Below are 20,597 nucleotides of genomic sequence, written 5' to 3'. Positions count from 1 at the left end.
CCAGATGAGCAATAACTCACACTGCAAAAACCTATCGCTCGCTTGCCAGCTGCTCTTCTGAAGATGGATGGTGGAGATTAAGGCCAAAGTACCTTCCTGCTCCAGAGAGCCTTTGGCCAGGACCCCCAGTGCAGCACAGCAGGAGACCTCGCTACCTTACATAAACCTCACAGCCTCCCTGTCTCCTCCACCTGGTCTAGGCCCATCACCCATCTCCTCCTCTCTGCTCCACTTGCTTGCACTGGTAAGATTACTTTCCCAGAGCCATTTAAAGCTGCTTCTGCCTCCGTTTCTGACAGCTACAAAAAGCCAAGGGAATTAAATGTGCTGTAAAGATCTGCATCTCTGCCTGTCGAGCTCTGCTCTTCTGCAGGCTCAGCTCATGGGACAGGGGTTGTGCCACCTCAAGAGAAGGCTGTTTGCAAAGGCTCTGGCTGCAGACATCTCCAAGAATTTCCATGGAATGGAAACATCACACAGACCCCCCACTTCTCAGCTCCATGCTGCACACCCTGTGCAGCCCACAGACTTCTGGGTCCCTGCATCCAGCACTACAAGCTGCAGCTGTCAGCACTCAGGAAGCAAAACCTGCTAGCAATGAAGGACTTACGTGTGTGATGGACCCTCGGTAGGTGATGGATGACTCCAGAGGGGGTCTGGATGTAGGTGTTCCCTTGGTGATGCTCCCTCCTGAGGCAGAGCTGAGGGAAGTACCTGTAGGACACAAAACCAGTGAGTGAGGGGCTGGACTTGCTGTTCAGCAAAAAACCTGTGGGGCCTAAGACTCCTAAGTGCAGGATTTGACCTCATCTCCATCAAGCAGAGGCACTGGAGGGGAAGCCCTCCAAGAGATGACAGTGTTAAATCCCATGCCTTGCAGAGGCCTTCCCACCCTGTCCCAAGTGACCCAGCCCTGTAAGCCTGCGGCTGGGAGGTGTTAAAAATGGGTTATTTTAAGGCTTTCAGCTCCCTGCTTCATAGAAGGGCTGGGCAGATTTATGGCCCTGGGAGAAAACACAGCTTGTCTCAGCCTCTCCTGATGTGATCAGAGCAGATCACTGGTGAGATGCAGCTTGGGGTGGTTTAAGTTCATTTGCTGGTTATCTGTGCTGGGTTGGAGCCAGCCCACTGCACTCATGCATCCCACTGCCTTGGTTGGGGGGTTTCAGAAATAATGATTTGCACTTAAAAGCAACACCTCTGCATTTATTTTCTTCTGCCTGGCTAATGGGGAAAGAAACAAGGGAGAGACAGATTTAAATGATACGTGGTTGTGCAGCAGCAGCAGTGAAGAACCTGAAAACCAATTAATACCATTTAAATAGGTCTCACTTTGTCTTAACCAACAGATTTTGGGGCACCCCTTGAACACAGAACCTCTCCCAGAATCAATGCACAAGGCCTTTATTTGGGGAGATGGCTAGAAACACTGACACACTGGAGAGACCTATCTGTCAACGCTGGAGAAAAGGGGTGAAGAGATCACTTGAGTTGGGCACAACCCCAGAAACCAAACCCAATACCACTGGGCAGCCACAGGCAGTGCAGCATTTGTCAGTGCTGGTAGTGCCAGCATCCCTCCCAGCCCTGGCTCCTCACCCCGCAGGATGGAGCCCTCCTGGGACGGCTGCAGAACCAGACTTTCCGGCTGGCTGGCCTGGCTTCTAGGAGAAAGTTGTTCCTGCTTTACTCCAGGAAAAGGCACTAGAAAACATTAACCACATATCAGTGTAGGTGCAGGACATGGGGCCACAGTGCTTGGCTGCTTGAGGCTTTCATCTCTGCCAGCCCTAGGTTGGCATTTTCTTGGTACCTTCATCATCCCCACTACTTTGGGACAACCTTCTCCAAGGCTGTGGCAGGCAGCAGAGGGCACGACCACTAGTGAGCAAAGTCAGATCTTTGTTCTCACCCTGGCAAAGGCATTGCCAGGTGCTGCCTGCACCAGGAGTGGGGTTGGCATTGAAAATCCAGTACTGTTTTATATTGGGACCCATGCACACCAGCAAACAGGGCCCAGCTCCCCGCTTCCCAGACTCAGTCCTGCTCTAACCCCTCCTGCTGTTAAGAAATGCTTCCAAATCTGCAGACTAAACACTTTCTTTGTTCACTTCAGGCCATTTACTCTTTATCCCACCGGCCTGGGGAGTGGCAATATATTTCCTTCCTTCGATCACAGTATTAGCTGGAGGGTATTTATAGGCTGGGTTGTGTCCCTGACCGAGCTGCTGCTTTCCTACACTGCACAAATTTAGCTCCTTGTGTCTCTGTTCTCTTGATGGACTAATCCTTTCATCCTCTTAGCAGGTCCCTCTGCACTCCCTTGCTGTGGCCTGCACTCCTCCTTTCCCCTACGATGCCAGCAAGCTCACCCCCTTCCTGCTGTTCTTGGAGCACATGAAAAATGCCTTGCCTCCCAATTTCTTACCCAGTTTCTTGGGATCCATGGTCAGTGGCAAACCCATGGTGATGGAGCCAACAGGGACCTTGGCATGCTCAGAGCTGTAGGGTGTGTGGAGCTGGATGGGCATACCCTGTGGTGTGATAGAAGAGGTCAGGGAGTGCCTGCCTGCCCCTGACAGGCATCCCTACCGTCCGCGCCCCATACCCTACCTGGGAGATGGATCCAACCGGTCTCTCCAGCACAGAGGGGTGCTTGGTGGAGGAGATGAGGGGAGGAGGGTTGGAGATGCTCGCCAGTCTCTGCAGCCCTGAGCGAGAACTCTCATGCAGGTTTAGAGGGATGGGGTGTCCTGTGTGGGAAACAGGAGTGTCAGCAGGACCCAGGGAAGGCTGAGAGGGAGTGGGAACTGGAGGCAGTGAACCGGCCGGCCAGGAGCCTGCACTAGCATCCAAGTCACATGGTTGTTTTGGAAAGGCCTGGAACAATTTAAATGACTGCCCTGTCCCCTCTGCAGACTGAGGATACTCTGTGCCCAACTTGCCTACCCTCCGCCAGCCAGAGACAGACGGCGCACAGAGGCATAAAACCTGTCTGACTTGGCATTGAAGGCAGTGTAGGGAGCACCCTCACCATTCTGTGGCAAACCATGTCCCCAGACCTGTCCTGGCCAGAGCTGGGAGACTTGTGAGGCCACCCTCGGACCCCTGCTTTAGCAGCAAGGGAGCTCAGTGCTGGGGTAAACTAAGGTGTTAGCAGGATTCTGTTAAGCCTTCTCTCTTACCCCCTCCCTGAAAAGTTGCACTGATTGAAGAGCATGAGCTGTGATGTGGCTGCAGCACAGCCTCTGTGCTTGGCTCCAGGGCAGGATGGAAGGCACAGGTGGCTTTTACTTGCCTGATGGGTTGTATTGAAACAAGTGGGGCTCTGCCTGGGGAGAGGTTTTGATCACATCCCGGGGGTAGGACAGGACAGGGGGCCAGCATGAGGTGGCCGTCGGCTCTGCGCTCGGCTTCTGAGCCTCTGCGATGGATGAGAAGTGCACAGACTTTTCTGCAAGAGAAACAGCAAATAGCTTACTCAGTGGTCCCCATGGGTCAGAGGTCCCTCCACTCCCAGACAGGTAAGCCAGAGTCAGCTCCTATGGGAAGTGGCTTCAGTGAAGTCCTGCTCAGCCACAAGATGAGGGCTGAATTACCCAACCAAACTAAAGGGAAAACCCCTCGGTGTCACTGCTTGGATGTGACAGCTTTTATTCCACTCAGATGCTTAATTCTTAGAAGTGCAGCAGGGAGGACAGATGCCCATGCTGGTGACTCTGCTGGTGTCACCTCAATGGACACCCAGAATAGATGGCATTCAGGGTGCAGGCAGAGTAGTGGCTAACCCCAGCACACAGTTACTGGGATAAGTGCATGGTTCAGCTTCTCGTCAGGGCCTGACCATGTGCAAACTGCTCCTAGGCAGCTCCTGCTTGCACCCACAGCTAGCTCTACACCAGCCACCATTGCAGAGCTGGGGGGATTAACCATGATCCTGCCAAACCCTTCACTGAGGTTAAAGCCAAGAGGCACCAAAATCCCCTCTAGCTTGTGGGAGATACCCAGCAGAGGCAGAAGCTTGCTGGTGACATGGCCTGCAGTGTACAGCTAGGCAGGGGATGCCTGGAGAGCCCCAAACCACTGCCAGAGACCATGCATCAGCACACTGGGAACACACTCATTCCCACATTGCATTGAGACATGAGTGCTCAGCCACTCCTAAAGGACAGCTGCTGCCTATAAACTATTTGTAGGCTGTGGGAAGCAGCCAGGAATAATGGCATCAGCTTCTTGGACAGCAAGGGAATAATGTGCAGATGTTCTCCAAGCACCTGGGATAACGATGTTGTATGAGACCCACAAAGGCAAATGAAGATCAAGTGGGGTTCTGCAGGATGATTGGGTGACTCTGCAGGGATTGGGGCAGCTTGCTGGTCCTCTGCAACGCAGTGTGGCTGGGGGCAGAAAAGCTTCCTGAAATGATCTGGCTTGGGACACACTGGATGCCGAGCTGGCTTCATTCTGGCTATGAAAAGGCTGATTAGAGTCCAAGAAGTGCTTAATGGTGGAGTCATCATGCTGGGGATGCCCCAAACCTGCCATGTTCTGCAGGATGCCAGGAAAAAAAGGGGCTTCATCTGCACCAGCTCCAGGCCAAGGCTTTGCTGAGCAGAGGCATGAGCTGCCTTTTCTGGATGGATTACAGGCAGGTTTGGGAGGATTTGTTTGTAATCAATAAACACTTAATTTTGCACTGCCCTTCTTCCCCAGACCCTTCTGTGTAATGTCTGCATTGACCAGAAATTAGAAACTGGACAGCGAACTACAGCAATCACAAATGAACCCAGCCCTTAACCATCAGGTTTTGATAAAAATAGACACCTGAATCCTGCTAAGCCTAATAATAAGGCAAGTAGATTATCAGAGGCCCAATTTAATGAGGCTTTACTGCATTATTGTTATTAATGCTTAGTGTACTCAGAAGCTGGGAGATTATTCTTCTCCCCTTCAGTGAGAGGAGAAATCCATTATTGGCACACAGAGGTGTCCAAGCACTCACACCTCTGCAGCCCAGTGGAGCTGGACCTTGGCTGCAGCCTTTTCTTCTCCCCATCCTGGATCCCAGACAGGATCCCTTTATCCTGCCAGTATGGGGGAATCTAGGCACATCCTCCAGATGTCGGAGAGCCCCTGGCATGTCCACACTCCCTAAATTTCTCCCCTTCAGCTCAACTCATGTGGGGGCGACCAGCACTGGGATGTCCCGGCTGAAGATGCTAACCAACGCCAAGGCACTGTCAGCCAAGGCTATGTGCTTCCTGGATGGCTCTTGGAGAGCCCCATTCCTCCTCCCCTTCCCGTGGGAGCCAGCCCCTCCCCTGCATGCCTCCCCAGCCTGTGAAATGCAGCCAGCTCCTAATTGCCCCCGCATTAGCGGGTGGCTATAACTCAGCCAGCTCTTGATAAAATAGCACTTACGCGGGGAAGAGAGAGTTCCTATTACTGTTTATCAAGCCCCTGGAATGGGAGTGAAGGAGTCAGAGTTTATATGATCCGTCATCCAAATTAATGCTCTTGGCTCCCCACTGCCTACAAAGGCCAAATGAAACACAACTAAATCAACACAAACCACGCCGCTGGCTTGCGAACTGCCGAGTGATAACCAAAGCTACGCCCGATGGCGACTCGGCAGTGGGAACAGGGATCCGGCTGCCTGCTGGGGAGATCCAGGCACAGCTGCCTGCCTCTGCCCAGCCCCGCCATTAACAGCTCCTCTTGGAAGGCAGGGGAGGGCACAGTGCTCAGGAAGGTGCAGCGTTTGCCTGGCTGCCCTCCAAGTTGATATGGCCCCAGCCTGTGGCTGCAAGGCAGCCAACGCTGCGGGCAGGATGTGTGCAAGACTTGGCTTTGATGCAGATCCAGAGTGCTGCGAAGGATGTTGATCTCTGGAGCGGTTGCAAGAGTTCAAGCGCTCTTATCAAGCAGGGGAGGAACAGGAGTACCTGCTCTGCTGGGGCTGGCTCATTGTTAGAAGGCATGGGGCTGCCCTCCTGAAGGGTTTGCAGGCTGTGCTGGACACTCCTGTTTAATGCAAGGCCCACACAGAAGTTGTGTGGCAGCACAATGTCTGCAGTCTGGATGAGCGCCACTGCACTGAGACAGCTCAACACAGGAGGGACGGGACGTAACACAGACTTGCCAGGACTATCTGGCTATCTCCATTCTAACTCATGATCCACAGCTGGGATCTGCTTCAAGAGGCAGAGACAGCATTGACCTGCTGCCTGATCCATACGGGGCTTTGGGAAATGAGATGACTTTTCACAAACCTGCTAGTTTTCAATTGGAAGGTGCATTCCTATCACAGACAGAGATGATTCCCTAGAGTCCACATCCAACTCAGCACACAGTATCTGGAGATCATATGCCTGTGGTCCAAAACCTCAGACATTTGCAGGGATACAAGGACATGTAATGAGATTCATTACCATGGAAGACTCAGAGCACTACAGAGAAGTGAGAGAATAAAGTGCTTTGTAAAGAACAAAGCTATAAAGAATGCACCTGAGCATACCAGATCCTTGCATTTAATGGTTCATCTCCAACCCTTAAAACTTGCCTTGTACCTAACACACACAAATCTGCCTCATCTCCTTATCCTCTTGTGGCCAGGAGGAAGATAGAGCTGCAGCACTGGGATGCTGGTGGTGCAGGGCTCTGGGTTTGCGTGCTGGCCATGCCATGCCATCCGGCTCACCAGGAAGCTGAGCTGTGCCAGACCAGATCTGCACAGGATTATGGCACAGGAGGAGATCAAATTCGATTACCTGCCTCTGCAGGGGGAAGAGCTGGAGGGTAAGTGTTCCGCCTGGGCAGCAAACATGAGCACAGCAGGATGAGATCAGCTGGAGATGGGACTTCATGGGTGGCAATGCCACCCCTCAGGGGGAACTCCCTTTCTTTCAAGGTGAACAGTCACCTTCCTTGCTTATATGCAAACCATCCTGAAGGTGTGATGCACACACAGTGCTGTTTATTGTTGAAAGAAAACCTGGCTGAGTACCAGCAACCAATGCTTCTTGCAAGCACATCATTCTGTGCAGAGGAATATGACAGCTTGAAGAATAAATACTTGGGCCTGAACACCGCAGAGCAGGCTGTTAAGATCCTAGCTGCCTGAGGGTGAACTAGTGCAGAGAATTTCCAGCAAAGATCAGAACCCAGGTCCAGGGCAGATCTGACTCATCAGTGTAGTCTTATCCACCCTCCATCTCCAAACATAAGCAGGTCAATTTTGCAGCCATGCCCATCCCTGTGCAAGATTCAGCACTGGGGGACATCAATCCACCCAGCCCAACTTCTCTCCTCCTCTGATTGTGCCACTGGTGACAGTGTCTCATCTTCACATGCAACTGAACCGCAGGCTGGCTGTGAGGGGCAGGGACACAGACTCTGAACTGGAACAGACTCTGACAGTCAGATTAAAAACACATTTAGAGGATGGTCTCATCAGGACTTCCCGTCTCTCCTTAACCTTGATCCCCAGGTGCTCAAGCTAATAATGCTTCAGATTCTCTATGGTGGGAAACTCTGAATTGCTCATTAGGCAGCCAAACCACATCAGAGCTATTCCGGGGAGAAAGCACTGGGAATCTTTACAGGAACCTTTGGACTGCGAGTCACAGTATTAGCATTGATTTAAAATGAAATAATGGTCCCCGCTGAGCATTAAAAGCATTCTTTATAGAAAGCCAGCAAGGTAGAAAAGAGCCATTGTACCCAGAGCCCTGGCATGCCTCCAGGCCCCTCTGCTCTCCAGTGAATGGCAGAGACGCTAATAAAGGCAATCTTCACCTCCCCAGCGCTCCAGGCTGGCCCCGCGTTTGCTGTGGGCTCAACGAGACATGATGTACTGTCTAATGAACACGGGAGATTAGCTATGCCTCTCTCCTCCTGCTTTAAGATGCTATTAAAGAGCTTTCAAGGGCCGAAGAAAGCTTTCACCAAAGAGCAGGGAGGCTGCTGGCTGTGTACAGCTGCACAGACACACACCGGGCATTTCCCCGCGGCTCAACGTGCGCTGACACGCGCACATCCCTACCTTCCTTGTCACCAACAGCAGGGCTCCTGCTCTTCCCTCTGGGACTGCTGCTTGGCTGCTGCTGCTGCTCCTTCTCAGCCTGCTGCTGGGACTGCGAGAGCTTGCTTGGGGCCGTGTCCTCACGGGCAGACTCATGGGCTTTTGTGATCTGCTGCTGGTAGAGGGCCAAGGCGTGGGGAGGCACCTGAGGCTTTGTGCTTCCACTCTGCAAGATCCCCTCTGAGAAACCTTCCGAAATCTGCAAAGCAATAAGAAATGGTGGCACTTGTTATGTGCTGTTGACATCCATAACAGTCTTGGAGACATGAAGGTGTTACGGGAAGCACCTGCCCCATACTGTTAGTGCGAGTCTCACCAGCCCAAACAGGGCTCCAAGCTCACCAGCCACTGGAGATTAAAGGAAGACCACAATAAAGAGTATCAGCCCTGTGCTGGTGCCACTACAGGAGAGCCCCAGACTTCTCTTGTTTAAAACATCTAATCTATAGGTAAGTGCTTGTAGCATTTGCCAGAAATTACATCACAGCAGCCATATCTTAAAGCTGTAACATGGGAAACTGGAAGAGCACCAGCAATGGGTCCTTCCTTGGTACTCAAAACCCAATGCAGAGATTTATTCCCTGTCCAACCTGTGCTGCTGCTCCTCTGCTGTTGTCCCTGGAGATACCCTGATGCTTTTTCCATAGCCCAAGCCACTGCACTAGGAGGAACCATCAGCCTTGGAGAAGACATGTTCATTCAGTACACAGCTACTGAGTGACCAAAAAGGGGCATGAGGCAGAGCTTATGCTTGAGGAAGAGCATAAATGCTTCCTATGTGGTATCCTGCAAGCACATAGGATGAAGAGAAGTGCAAGGCCGGGAAGGTGCACACTTGCTTTTTAAAGCAATGGGAGGCAGCAGTCATGTGGTGATGAGAAGCTTTTTCTGCCCAGACCTCCCACAACTTTCTGATAAAAGAGCTCAAGGGACATCCAAACATTACTGTCAGAGCTGCTCCAGCAGCTGGGAACACATTCTGCATGGAGAGCACCTTGCCTACTGCGGAGTTTGCATGACCAGGAGCAGACCACAAGCGGGGATGAGCACACCCTTGCCCAGTGGAAGGGCATGCAGGAGGCACACACAGACATTGTGCTCCCAGTCCTGTTCCCTCTCTGGTGGGGTACTCACAATGGGAGGGATGGCAGCAGCACGCTGCTTCAGCTGTTTCAGGTCCAGCGGCTTCTGCGGCGAGGAGTTCAGCCGGGCATCGCTGGTGGTGTTGAGCAGGCTGGGCCGGGGGGACAGCAACCTGCACACAAAACACACATCAGTTGGGCAATGCCATGGACAAGCTTCATGTCCCACCGCTCCCCTGCACCCCTCTGTTTTATGCTCCTGAGCCTAGAGGACATTCTCCTCACCTGAAAGGAGCATGCTGGACCACGCTTACTGCTGGGAATCCAGGCTCTTGAACACATGGGTCCCAGACCTGTTAAGGTGCCAACTACCACACTCCAAAGATCTCAGCATCCACCATCAGGACACTTGTCCAACAGGAGGTTGCTCAGTAGGAAAATCTGCCATGCTGCCCAAAGCATGAGGGACTTGAAGCTGCTGGGGAGGTGGCTCAGCCTCCACCTTGGTGGGCTTTAGGAGTCCCTAGGTTGTTTTGGTCTGCCAGAGCAGGCACAGAGAGGAATGCAACTCAGCCCAGCAATGCCCAACTAGCAACTGGGACAACTTTGTTATGGGATGATGAGGCTGAGGGTAGGCAGAGAGTGGGATGAGATTCAAATCCAGCTTTCCAAAAAAGACAACCACCAAAGGGCTCCAAGCTCAAATGAGACCATTATGTCTGGCTGAACGGGCTTTCGAGCCCTCAGTCCTCTATGCTAAGTTTTTCCTAGCAAATCCACTCTTGTCCAGAATAAACCTGAGGGAGAACTGGAGCAGAGAGTTACAGAGCAGGGTGCCCAGTTCGGATTTCATTTGGGCATCACGCTACCCTCCAGAGCCCACATGTGGTGCTTGCCTGGAGTGCAGGACAGACCTCAAGCTCCTCTTCAAGGACTATCAAAGTGCTAAAGCCTGAGCGAGCCACCACGTGCACATGGATAGGGTGCTTGGATCACTTGAAAGATGAGAGGCTGGATTTGGATGGGATTTGGTGTTCAGCCCAGCACCTGTGCAGCCCTGTGCCCTCTCCCTTTCCTCTTCCCCTGGCTGTTCAAGTTGCCTAGTCGATACTCAGCTGGCCATGCTGAGCCCCTGAGCATAGAGTGCAAGGTGGACATCTCCATGGTGCTACCAGAAGGGGTGGAGACAAAGGCATGCAAAGCTCATGGGTCAAAACCCTCAGTGCATCCAGATCTTAAGCCCATGCTGAAACCCTGAGGGACCACGTATCTTGGGCCCATCTCTGCTTTCTCTCCTTTCCAACTACAATGTGTTGAAGCCAGTTCATAGTTTTCAAGCTTTACAGCTTGCTTTGTTTATTTTAGCTGTTATTTCACTGCTCTCTTCAGCCGATAAATCTCAAGGTCATCCCATGTTCACCCTTGCATGAATAAACAAGTGTGGTGGGGCCATGCATGGGGAATCAACTCATCATGGTGTTGGGACTGCCCCAGACCCTGCTCTCTGCAGTGCCCAGCACTGGAGGGGAAGGAGATCCACCACCAGACTGGGACCAGTGTTTTCTGGTGAGGCACCCAGGGAGGCCAGGCAAGAGACAGCAAATCTGATCTGCTCCCCAAATAACTGGGGAACAGTAAGGATGGCTGTTAATGGAGCCACATGGGTGTTGTAAAGCCATGCCGGGGTGAAACAGGGCTCCCCAAAAAGATGCAATGTCCCAAAGCCTGCTGAGACACGTGGCTGGGGACAAGGCCACCTGGCACTCACTCCTGAGACCTTTAATGCCATACTTTCCTGCAGCACTGCTATTCTTGGGCTGCCAAGCTGGGGAGACTCCATGTTCACAGCATGCTCTGAAGCCCTGGCCCTGCTCTGCTCTGGTTTTGCTCCAAAAAAGCCAACCTTTTAAAAATTATTTTAAATCAAGGCAGTTTTTTTTCCAGGCCTTGGGCAGCAGAGCAGCCAGTGCAGGCTGCCAGCCAGCTCAGCTCCAATGTCAACAAAGAGCTCCTCTCCTGCCACTTGAGCCCTGACACCAGTGCTGCCAGGTTAGTAACCTGTCACCCTCAGGCTGAGACATGTCTTGGTGCTCACCAGGAGGTGACTGACCTGGCAATGCTGGCCTAGCTCCACATCACTGCCACCACTAGTGGTGCAGCACAGATCCCAGCAGCAGCCATGGCTGTGCTCAGCACTGCTGCCCTTCTCAGCAGTGACTCTTGTGGGATGTGTGGCTAAAAGCCTGCTTTTCCAGAGACTGGCACTGTGAGCAGCAAGCAAGGTCACAGAATCATTTTGGTTGGAAGAGAGCTTTAGGATCATTGAGTCCAACCATTATCCCAGCACTACCAAGTTACCACTAAACCACATCTCCCAGTACCAACATCTACACAACTTTTAACTCCATCCAGGGATGGGGACTCCACCAATTCCCTGCGCAGCCTGGGCCAGGGCTTGACAATCCTTTTGGAGAAGAAATTTTTTCCTAATGTCCAACTCAAAACTCCCTAGGCCCTGCCAGCTCTAGCAGCCCCTAGAAGAGCAACCACCCCAGCATCCACCCTGGGCACTTGTGGTGCTTGTGGAGATGCATCCAAACACCCTTAAGCTCCATTTAAGCAAACTTAAGAAGCCCAAGTTTCCTAATGCCCTCTGGCATTCTGATGCTTAGGAAGCCAGAGTCAGTCTTCATTAACATGCAAAATGCATAGTTTACTATGTCCCTCCCAGCTGACCTTGTTCTGGGCACAGGGCTGATCGCTGGGTGCTTTGCTCTGAAGTCATTGGATGAACAACCCTCATCATCCCACTACCAACCTAGGGCCTCTCAAGCCCAACAATCAGACCCTGAGCATGAGTGATAATGTTGGGAAGGATGAAAAAAGGTTTTGGGTAGGAAGGGGTTGGCATGAGCATGGCTGAGCCTTGGCAGTGGGGATATGTTCCCTCCCAGGCACAAAGCTTCGGGGGTCATCAGGATGGGTCTTCCCCCAAACTCTTCACCTTCCACCACAGACATGGGGGACCAGTTTCTTTGCCAGACAAGCCAACACACTCACATATTACCCAGCCAAATACAGTGCCCTGCACAGGCAGTGGTTGTACAAAGGTGATAGCTACCAGATTTTCCTGATGGGCTTCCCCAAACTGGGGCCACAGCACCAACACAGTGCTGGCCCAGTACCATCCTTGCACCTACAGCTCAGTTAGCAACTAGGACATGTAGCGCAGGGTGGTTCAGGACAGGGCTTTTGGGCAGGTATCTCTTCTCTGCACTGCAGGTCTGATGTGAGTGACTGTTCATGGCCTCCCTCCTGCGTCCCCATCTGGTGTGACCTCCTGCTGAACCAAGGTACTGGCAGCACTAGCAGCAGCCCTCTTGCAGCTTTGATGAGTTAAGGCTGCACCTCCTTATCTTTGATTTCTCATTCATAGAATCACTGTATGGCTTGGGTGGGAATGGACCTTTAAAGTTCATCTAGTCCAACCCTCCTGCAGGTAGCTGGAGATCTTCAACTAGCTACAGTTGCTCGGAGCCTTATCCAACCTGCTCTGGGATGAAACATCTACCACCTCTCTGGGCAACCTATGGCAAGGCTTCACCACCTCATTGGAAAAGAAATCTTCCTTGTATCTAGTCAGAACTTGCCCTCTTTGCTAACGTGAACGGCAGGAGGACCCAAAAAAGACTCACGCCAACCTCACATCACTTCCCTCTCACTCTGGGGACACCCCAACCACCCTCTGTCCCCTTTTGGGAGATGCCACGGACAGCTTGACGCTTTCACAGGCACAGGGAAGAGCACCCACGCCCTGCCGAGGCTGGGTGGGCGGGCGAGCATCGGGTGATGTGGTGACGGGGCGGCTCACGCGGCATCTCGGCAGCCTCGGCCTGCTCGCTGCGAGTCACACTGCGGCAGCGGGGCTGCGGTAATCGCCTGCCAGCGCCGCGGAGCAAAGCTACGCTGGGGAAGGGTGCAGAGCCCACACCTGCAGCACAACGGTGCCAAAAGCTCTGTGCTGGCTGCACACCGACCCCACGGATGTCACTGGGGCTGCCAGGCTGGGCAGCGCCAGGCACTGGTGCTGGCTGCAGCTTTCCCGTGCCGGCACACTCTGCTATCACCCATGTTTCACTGGCACACCGGACAAGAGGATTGGCCTGCGAGCTGCAGGATGCCTGTTTAATGTTTAATATTCCTGGAAGCTGGTAACTGTTTGACAAGTGAAATAGAGGCTGACTCAGTGAGGAGCTGGGGATGAAAAAGTCAGTCCCAAGACGACTCGCTCCTTCACTGCTGGGAAGTTGGTGCAAGCTGCTGCTGTCCTGTTTTCCTTTGGGCCACTGTTCAGTTTGAGGACTATAGCCCATTTGGCCTCACTCTCCCTTGCTGGGAGGTTTGCTCTCATCTAGGAAGGAGAAGAGGGTGGGGAGGGGTGGTGCTGGACTCTGTCCACCACTGGAGAGGAGCAGTACAGCCAAAAGGCCTCAATCTTGTCACAGGGCCAAGGCCAGCAGCATTCACACCACCCCTTGGCATCATCAGTGCTGCTTCCAGCTGCTCCCCTGGGGCAGCTGAGCTGCGTGGAGGATGGCCCTGCATAAGCAGTGCTCAACCACTGGCTCCTGCACCCCTCACAAGGAACAAAGCGTGGAGGGTGTAGGGGTGGTGGAGACACACAAGGGCTCCCTATCATAGAATCATGGAATTGTTTTGGCTGGAGAAGACCTCTAAGATCATGAGTCCAACCATCAACCTAACACCATCATGGCCATTAAACCACGTCCCAAAGTGCCACGTCCACACGTTTCTTGAACACCTCCAGTAATGGTGACTCCACCACCTCCCTGGACAATCTAATCCAATGCCCTGTCCTGCTACTTTTCTCAGTTGGTTTTGTAACTAGCTCTTGTCCATGGTGCTGTGTGGAGCCTGCCCAGCCTGGCAGCACCCACCTTGCTGCCAAACTGTCCCCTACAAGCCCACAGGAGAGATGTGGGACGCAAGATGTGGGATTCAACCTCCAGTCCCATCCCAGTTTTGATATGCTAAGGGACTACTGTTTCTGTGTGCAATAGCAGGATGGACTCAAGATGGAAGCAGGATCCAGTAGAGAAATCAGCACTACAAGGTTGCACATAACCATACACATTCTTTAAAAACCAGGAAACCCTCTTGGGTGGGAAGGCTCTGTGGGTAAATCCAGGAGGGAAGCGGAACATTTCACCAAGGAAGAGGACAGCATTTTCCCTCTTTGTCCCAAGAATCATCCATGAAGGATCAGAGGTGCCCTTTGACTGCTGGCCCCATGGGTGGGTGGAGAGCTTGGGACCACAGTGGCTCCAATGAAGACCTGGTGGAATGATCCCAGGAAAGGTCACCCAGACCACATTTACAGGTTGATAATTCACCCCAACAGATGAAAGCAGCACCTCTGCCAAAGGAGCAACTCAGGGCAAGCACTCTCTGCACTGGGAACGTCTCTGACATGAATTCTCTTGCCAGTGCCAACTCAGAGTGAAACTGTTCCCAACAGCAAACCAGCATGCTCCTTGGCAAAGTTCCACTGTCCCTCAGGGCACATCCTGCTCCTCTGTGTCACTCTGATGGGCTGCCATCAGCAGATGCAGCAGCTCTGCACCCAGCACCTGCCCAGGGCCATTGCCCAGTAGCCCCCACATGCTGAGACATCACATTGTCTGTTGCATCACAGCCACTTCTCAAGTGATGGCCAAAGGATCACAGCCACATGAGGACACAGTCAGGCATGTCCCTGCACCTGGGGGAGCATCTGAGCACTGATATTCCCAAGAGCTCTTGGAAGTACACATGAGCACTGTGGCACACAATGGAAATGCTCTCTGGCCCTCAGGCCATGCACTTTGCCCACCTCTCTCCCCACTCCTACCTGCTCTTGTCCACAGCATCCTGCTCGTCCATCTCGTCTGCGCTGCAGGTCGCGCTGGAGTCGCTGTCGGGGTTCACCCCGGGGCCTTTACTGCCTTTATGGCTCTCCTTCTTCTCAGCCTTGGGCGTGCCCTCCGTCCCCGCTGTCCCTCCACCACTGACGCCACTTTCTGCCTTCTTGTCATTCCCCTTGTCCTTCTCCTGGCTGTCTTCGCTCTCCTCCTTCTTCACCTCACTCTTGCAGGGCTCTTCGCTCACCTTCTCCTCTGGCTCCTCCGTCTTTACCACGTCCACCACCAAGTCCTCCTGCACCTTCTCCTCACTGCTGGGCGGCTCAGGAGCTGCCTCCGGCAGAGGGCTGGCAGCAGGAGCTGGGTTGGCAGGGGAAGCAGCAGGAGCGTCAGCGGGTATTGGAGCCTCTTCCAACTTGACTGCTGGTTCTGTGCCGGAGTCACCTCCCGGCCCGGGTGGTGCCTTGGCCCCGTTTTCGCCTCCTTCTTTGGCTTCGGGCCTCGGCGAGGGAATGCTCTCGGTGTCGGAGCTGTTATTTACTGCAGCTGAGAAAAGGGAAGAAATAAAAATAAGGATCAGCCCGAGATTCTCGTTTCCCATATCGCTGCCTCCACCCCCTCCCTTGGGAGGAGAACGCCCTCGTTCCTCCAAGGGGGAGATGATCCCGGGGCTGGGAAAGCTGTGCTGGGATCCCGGGATCCACAGCTCAGGCATGCCGTGGGTGACTCTCTGCTTGCCCATCACAACAAATGTTAACCCCCACCCAAAAGCAAAGCCACACGCCCCAAAGCCTGGGGACCAAGCAACTGGGAAGTTGGAGTTTAAGAGAAAACGCTGGTTGCTGGCTGGATCTGTAGGGCAGGACCTGCTCCCTTCTCACCCATGGCTCTGGATCAGCTCTGCTCCCCAGGGACCAGGCCCCTCGCTGGCACCCTGCTTGCTGACTTAAGTTACCTGTGTCCCTGGCTCTGCCACCCTGGGGGCAGCTGGGAGCCATCCCAAAACACTGTGTGTTTGTTGTTATTTAAGCTGCCAGTGACAGAAGAAAGGAGGTCATGGTCAGTGAAAGCAAAGCTCTGGCAGTGCTGCAGGACAAGTTAATTATTACATGGAAAGGATCACTCTCAGATCTGCCACCAACGGCTTGAAGCAAGCTGGAAGCATAAGCATCCATGCACCACTGCAGATGAAGGTGCTGTGGAGATCATCACTCTACCCAAGTGTTCACCAGACAAACAGCCAGGAGCGGTACAAGAAGCACCAAGAGACTTCTATGGTCCCATCCCAGCATGTTCTCATTGGGCAGGACTCTCAGGTTTGTGCCTAAAGGCTTTCTTGTGTGCTTGTCTCTCTCCACAGCAGTGCAGACAGCTTTCAAGCACCAGTGAGCTCAGTGGCACAGAGGGACTGTGTCCCAAGAGCTGTGCATTGGAGCACATCCATCCTTCCTTGGCAAGAAAATGTGCCATGCTCATCAGGAATCCCAGTCTTCTTCAGCCTTTACTTGCAACCAAGCCATGAGGTGTCTTGTCACCCACCCAGGGATGAGGTTTACAGCACATTTGGTCAAACTCTCCATGACTGCCACACAATGCTACTCTGAATGCCAAACTGAGACATCCAGTGGTGGCTTATGCCAGGCTCAACCAGGCTCTAGGCTCCAGCACACTCCCTCCAGATGCTGAGTCTGTGGTCTACACTGTAAACCCTGGGTCCCGGCCAGCCACATGGTCCCTCAACTCCAAGCTATTGCTCGAGCCTCTTCAAACCTCACCCTAGAGCCAGTGGCCATTTCCTGCGTAACACCAGTCTGGCACTTCTGTGCCTGTGACATCTTATCCTCCCTGCTTCGGCTTTTCTCCAGCTTTGTAGCCCAGCCCAGCAGCAGCACATGAAAGGAGGTTTGGAGTGTAAACTCAGGAGCATGTCAAGAGATCTGTCTCTAATCTCCAAACCACAATGTTTCCTCTCAGGCACTCTCACAAAGAGCAGTAACTGCCTTTTGCTTTGTGCCTCTGAGTCACGTATCACCTCGCACAAAGATTTACCTGGAATCTGCCTTGTAATGAGTCACTTGCAAGGATGATTTGAAAAGATTTCCCATTTCCAGTCCCATTAGCCTGGGTGCTAAGGCCAGGAACCAGCGTGGTGCCAGCAGTGCTGGTTAAGTTATTAAATTACTCTGACAGAAGTCAAATGGGGCTATTGTTGGAAAATTATGCACATTTTCTCCAAACTCACTGCTGCGCTTTCTAAGCGATAAATAGCTGAAAATCGTCACTTTCAAGTTGCTTCCTTTCTTTGGTAGGTCTGGAGGGGACAAAAATGCTGCCTTAAAAGGGAAAGGAGGAGGAAAAGACCCACCAAGGCAGACGAGCCTTGCTGGTGGGAGACCATGGCTTCCCCTGCCTTTGCTGACAGCACAGGCTCCACTGCCTGGGACAGTGGTGGCAGCAGTGTCCTGATGGGATGGAGATGGGCAACACAAACCTTGCGGGTCATTCCTCCTTGAACCCATGCTAAGCTCCTCAAGCACCCCAGGAGTGGCTGCCTAACCCTGCTGAGTGTGCAAGGACCCTCCTTTGGAGGAAAACAGCAAGAAATGTGATTTACACGAGTGCACAAGCATACCAGGCTCTGGTAAACCAGGTGCTGTTGGAGTGTTTGCTGGTTGAAACCAGAAACTGAAGGGCTCCCCAAAATAACCATCTGTCCAGACAGACACAGGAAAAGGGCAGGGATCCAGGACACTCTTTGCAAACAGGAAGTCCAGAGGCATCCAAAACGCTATGAGCGCCTTGTGCTGTGGGACACCCTCACCTTGGTGTGGCTTTGGTGTGACAGGTGACCCTGCTGTGAGCACTGACGTTTGCAGCCTTGGAGATGCTGTGTGTGGTGCAGTGAAGTCAGGAATGCTGAGCAAAGCCCCATCCTGCTCACCTTCTGCCTCCTCAGCCATCTCCTCCTCATTGCCGCTCGTCCCTGACACCTCCATCTCCTCGTCCTCGGCGGCAGGAGGGAAGGTGGCTTCTTCGTTTTGAACGGCAGCGCCTTTTTTCTTCTTCCTCTTGGCGTTCCTTTCTTTCTCCTGGGGAAGAGCAGAGAACGGTAAGGAGAGCCCAAAAGCAGTTGTGTGGGAGCAGAAAGCACCAGTTCTGCTTGAAGAACCAAGAAGGATGCTAACACTGCCACAGTCCTCTCCAGGTAAACCCTCTGAGTATCAGTCCTCAGTACCACAGTCATCTGCTGAAAACCCAGAAGCCAAAAAAACATTGACCACTGTGCAGTGGCCAACCTGGTTGCATGAGGAGCTCCAGCCCCAGACAACAGCAAGCACCTGAGAGAAGAATGGCACAAAAGAGTGGACAAGGCACACACGTGCAGCAGTCACCAGTGCAGGGATGTCGAGAGCCTGACGGTCCTGTGTCTGCTTGTTGCATGTGTATGGTGTGCTTGTCCTGTGCACTGCCAGGCACTACCTCCAGCTCCACAAAGACTTGTGGCCACCACTTGACACCCATCTGCAGATAACGGAGCTGATGCCCCAGTTACTGCTCAGCCAACATTTTTGTGCGCCAGCTCTCACCTCCCCTATGGCAGGTGCGGCCAAGGGACTTTGACTCCCACACTGAGGAGGCTGTCACTAGCATGGCATCCAAAGGTAAACTGCCTGGTGCCCTGTCCTGCCCCGAGACAGCCCTGTCCCCATTCGCTGGGACACGTGCCGCAGCCACGAGGGTGCGGACAGCTGCTCCCTCCCGCCGACCTAAAGGAAAAGTCTCAGCTTTGCTATTGTTTCCTGCTCTTGTTGCTTGAGTAAATATTACCAGTAGGAACAGGCCCATCATCTCCGGCTCTCCCTGCAAACCCCACACGAATGACGTGTGTAGGACGTTTATTTACATGGATGAAAAGATAAAGCCATGGTGGAAATGTTAACTTTGTTGCTGGATCTCCGTGCTGGGAAGAGCTGCTCCACTGCTTCCACACCCCCCTCCTCCCCAACTTTTCAATCCTTTCAAAAACTTCCAGATAAAACAAACAAATGCAACTGCTTTTTGCTTGGAAACGCTGCTTGCTCAAAATCTATTTTTATCAAACCAGGCAGGGGAGAGGGGAAAAAAGGGGCTTGAGAAAGAGCTCTCTGAAGGCACTGAGAGGCAGTGGGAGGAAGGCAGGGCTCCACAGTGCCCTTGCCCCATCCTAGCTGCACTGCCTGGGCACTGCCAGGGTTCACACCTCTGCCACGGCAGCGATTCAGCAACTGCACGTTTCTGTCTGAAGCAGCAGTTCCCCATCACGCTGCTGTGGTGACAAAGCGCCGATGTTACTATGGCAAAGCCTTCCCTGCCTCTTACTCATGGGTCCGTGACTCAGCTGCGGGCAGGAGCGGGCTCCTCACTGGGGAATTAGCCAGGAACCAGCCTCTGCCTCAGCATCCTACTTGGCCAGAGCCTGGGGTTTGGCAGCTGCCAGCAGAGCACAGCCCAAGGGCACCATGAGTTCCTCTCCCAGCAGACCTGACTGCTGGTATTTAGGGAAAATGATGTTTAATCCAGGCAGCAGATCCTGGCTACAGCTAGAGATATGCTACCAGCATGGGCATCTCCCACTATTATCAGCCTTGGCCTCTCCTAAAAGCAGGAGCAGGCAGTCCCAGACTGGTGTGACATAATGATGTGTATCTGAGACTGGATCAGGACTAGGTTTAGCCGCAGAGCGACTCCTGTGCCCTGCTACAGAAGCATCTAGTATCTATGGGAAAGGACAAGAGAGATGATTCCTCAGGTAGGGCCTCTCTGCCCACCCAAGACTTTGCCACAAGGCAAGGCAGACTTGCTCACCCTCCAGAATAAGAGGCCACCAGGCTTGCCCTCCTGAAGCAGTTTTGCTGAGCCATTACCCAGAAAGCAAGAAATTGCAAAAACCTTGTTTGGAAGGTGACAAAAGATTGCCCTCCAAGCAGCACCAGCCCAGGAGATAACTCGCCTATCTTCACTTCACAAGCCAACACAAGCCTCAGCAGTCACTAGATCAAAGCGACAACCACGCTACAGAGAGGTCCTGGTAAAAACAGTGCCTAATCTCCAACTACTCACAAGAGGAGCTCTGAGGACGCTGTGTATCCCAATGCCCTGCTTCCCTTCAGCACCGAGATTAGGGAGCACGGCATGCAGGAGGTCAGGGCTCAGTGACGTGGATGCCTGGGACACATCTGAGCCACTCAGCAGGGGAACCCAGCCAAGACACACAGCAGGGCAGATAAAGTGAAGCCTCAAGGTGGCCTGACCCGGCCCAGGCAGAAAGAGGCTGCCTGTCCCAATGTGCACCAGGGACACCCCAATCTGTGGGGTGCTTGGAAAGGAAGGAGGGTGAGGATCTGTGGCATCCAGGCCCTCTGAACCAGGACTACAGTGGGATTCCTCTCTTCAAACAGGCTGGAGAAGGGTCTCATAAGCACTGAGCAGGTTGGGAGAGAGGAGAAATGGGGCTCTGTGTGCTGACACAGC

General features: G+C 53.1%; 1 protein-coding gene across 12 annotated transcripts in view; it reads right to left on the bottom strand.

Annotated features, from left to right (window-relative positions):
• The window catches only part of NCOR2 (nuclear receptor corepressor 2), a 259,628-nt gene that overhangs the window by 28,286 nt on the left and 210,745 nt on the right, over positions 1–20,597 (bottom strand). For all 12 annotated transcript variants that reach the window (XM_068157439.1, XM_068157445.1, XM_068157447.1 and 9 more), the window contains 9 exons: positions 18,028–18,175; positions 15,077–15,632; positions 9,218–9,338; positions 8,045–8,282; positions 3,299–3,454; positions 2,614–2,753; positions 2,429–2,534; positions 1,600–1,704; positions 611–714 (listed from right to left, as the gene is read on the bottom strand). In XM_068157439.1, coding sequence (XP_068013540.1) covers positions 611–714; positions 1,600–1,704; positions 2,429–2,534; positions 2,614–2,753; positions 3,299–3,454; positions 8,045–8,282; positions 9,218–9,338; positions 15,077–15,632; positions 18,028–18,175 — 1,674 coding nt within the window. The remainder of the gene's footprint in view (positions 1–610; positions 715–1,599; positions 1,705–2,428; positions 2,535–2,613; positions 2,754–3,298; positions 3,455–8,044; positions 8,283–9,217; positions 9,339–15,076; positions 15,633–18,027; positions 18,176–20,597) is intronic.

Source organism: Melanerpes formicivorus, unplaced genomic scaffold (assembly GCF_026170545.1).
Source record: "Melanerpes formicivorus ecotype bairdi unplaced genomic scaffold, bMelFor1.0.p_v2 SCAF_36, whole genome shotgun sequence".
Lineage (NCBI taxonomy): Eukaryota > Metazoa > Chordata > Aves > Piciformes > Picidae > Melanerpes > Melanerpes formicivorus.
Note: the sequence above shows the minus strand (reverse complement) of the source record. Positions and strands in the feature narration are given on the sequence as shown.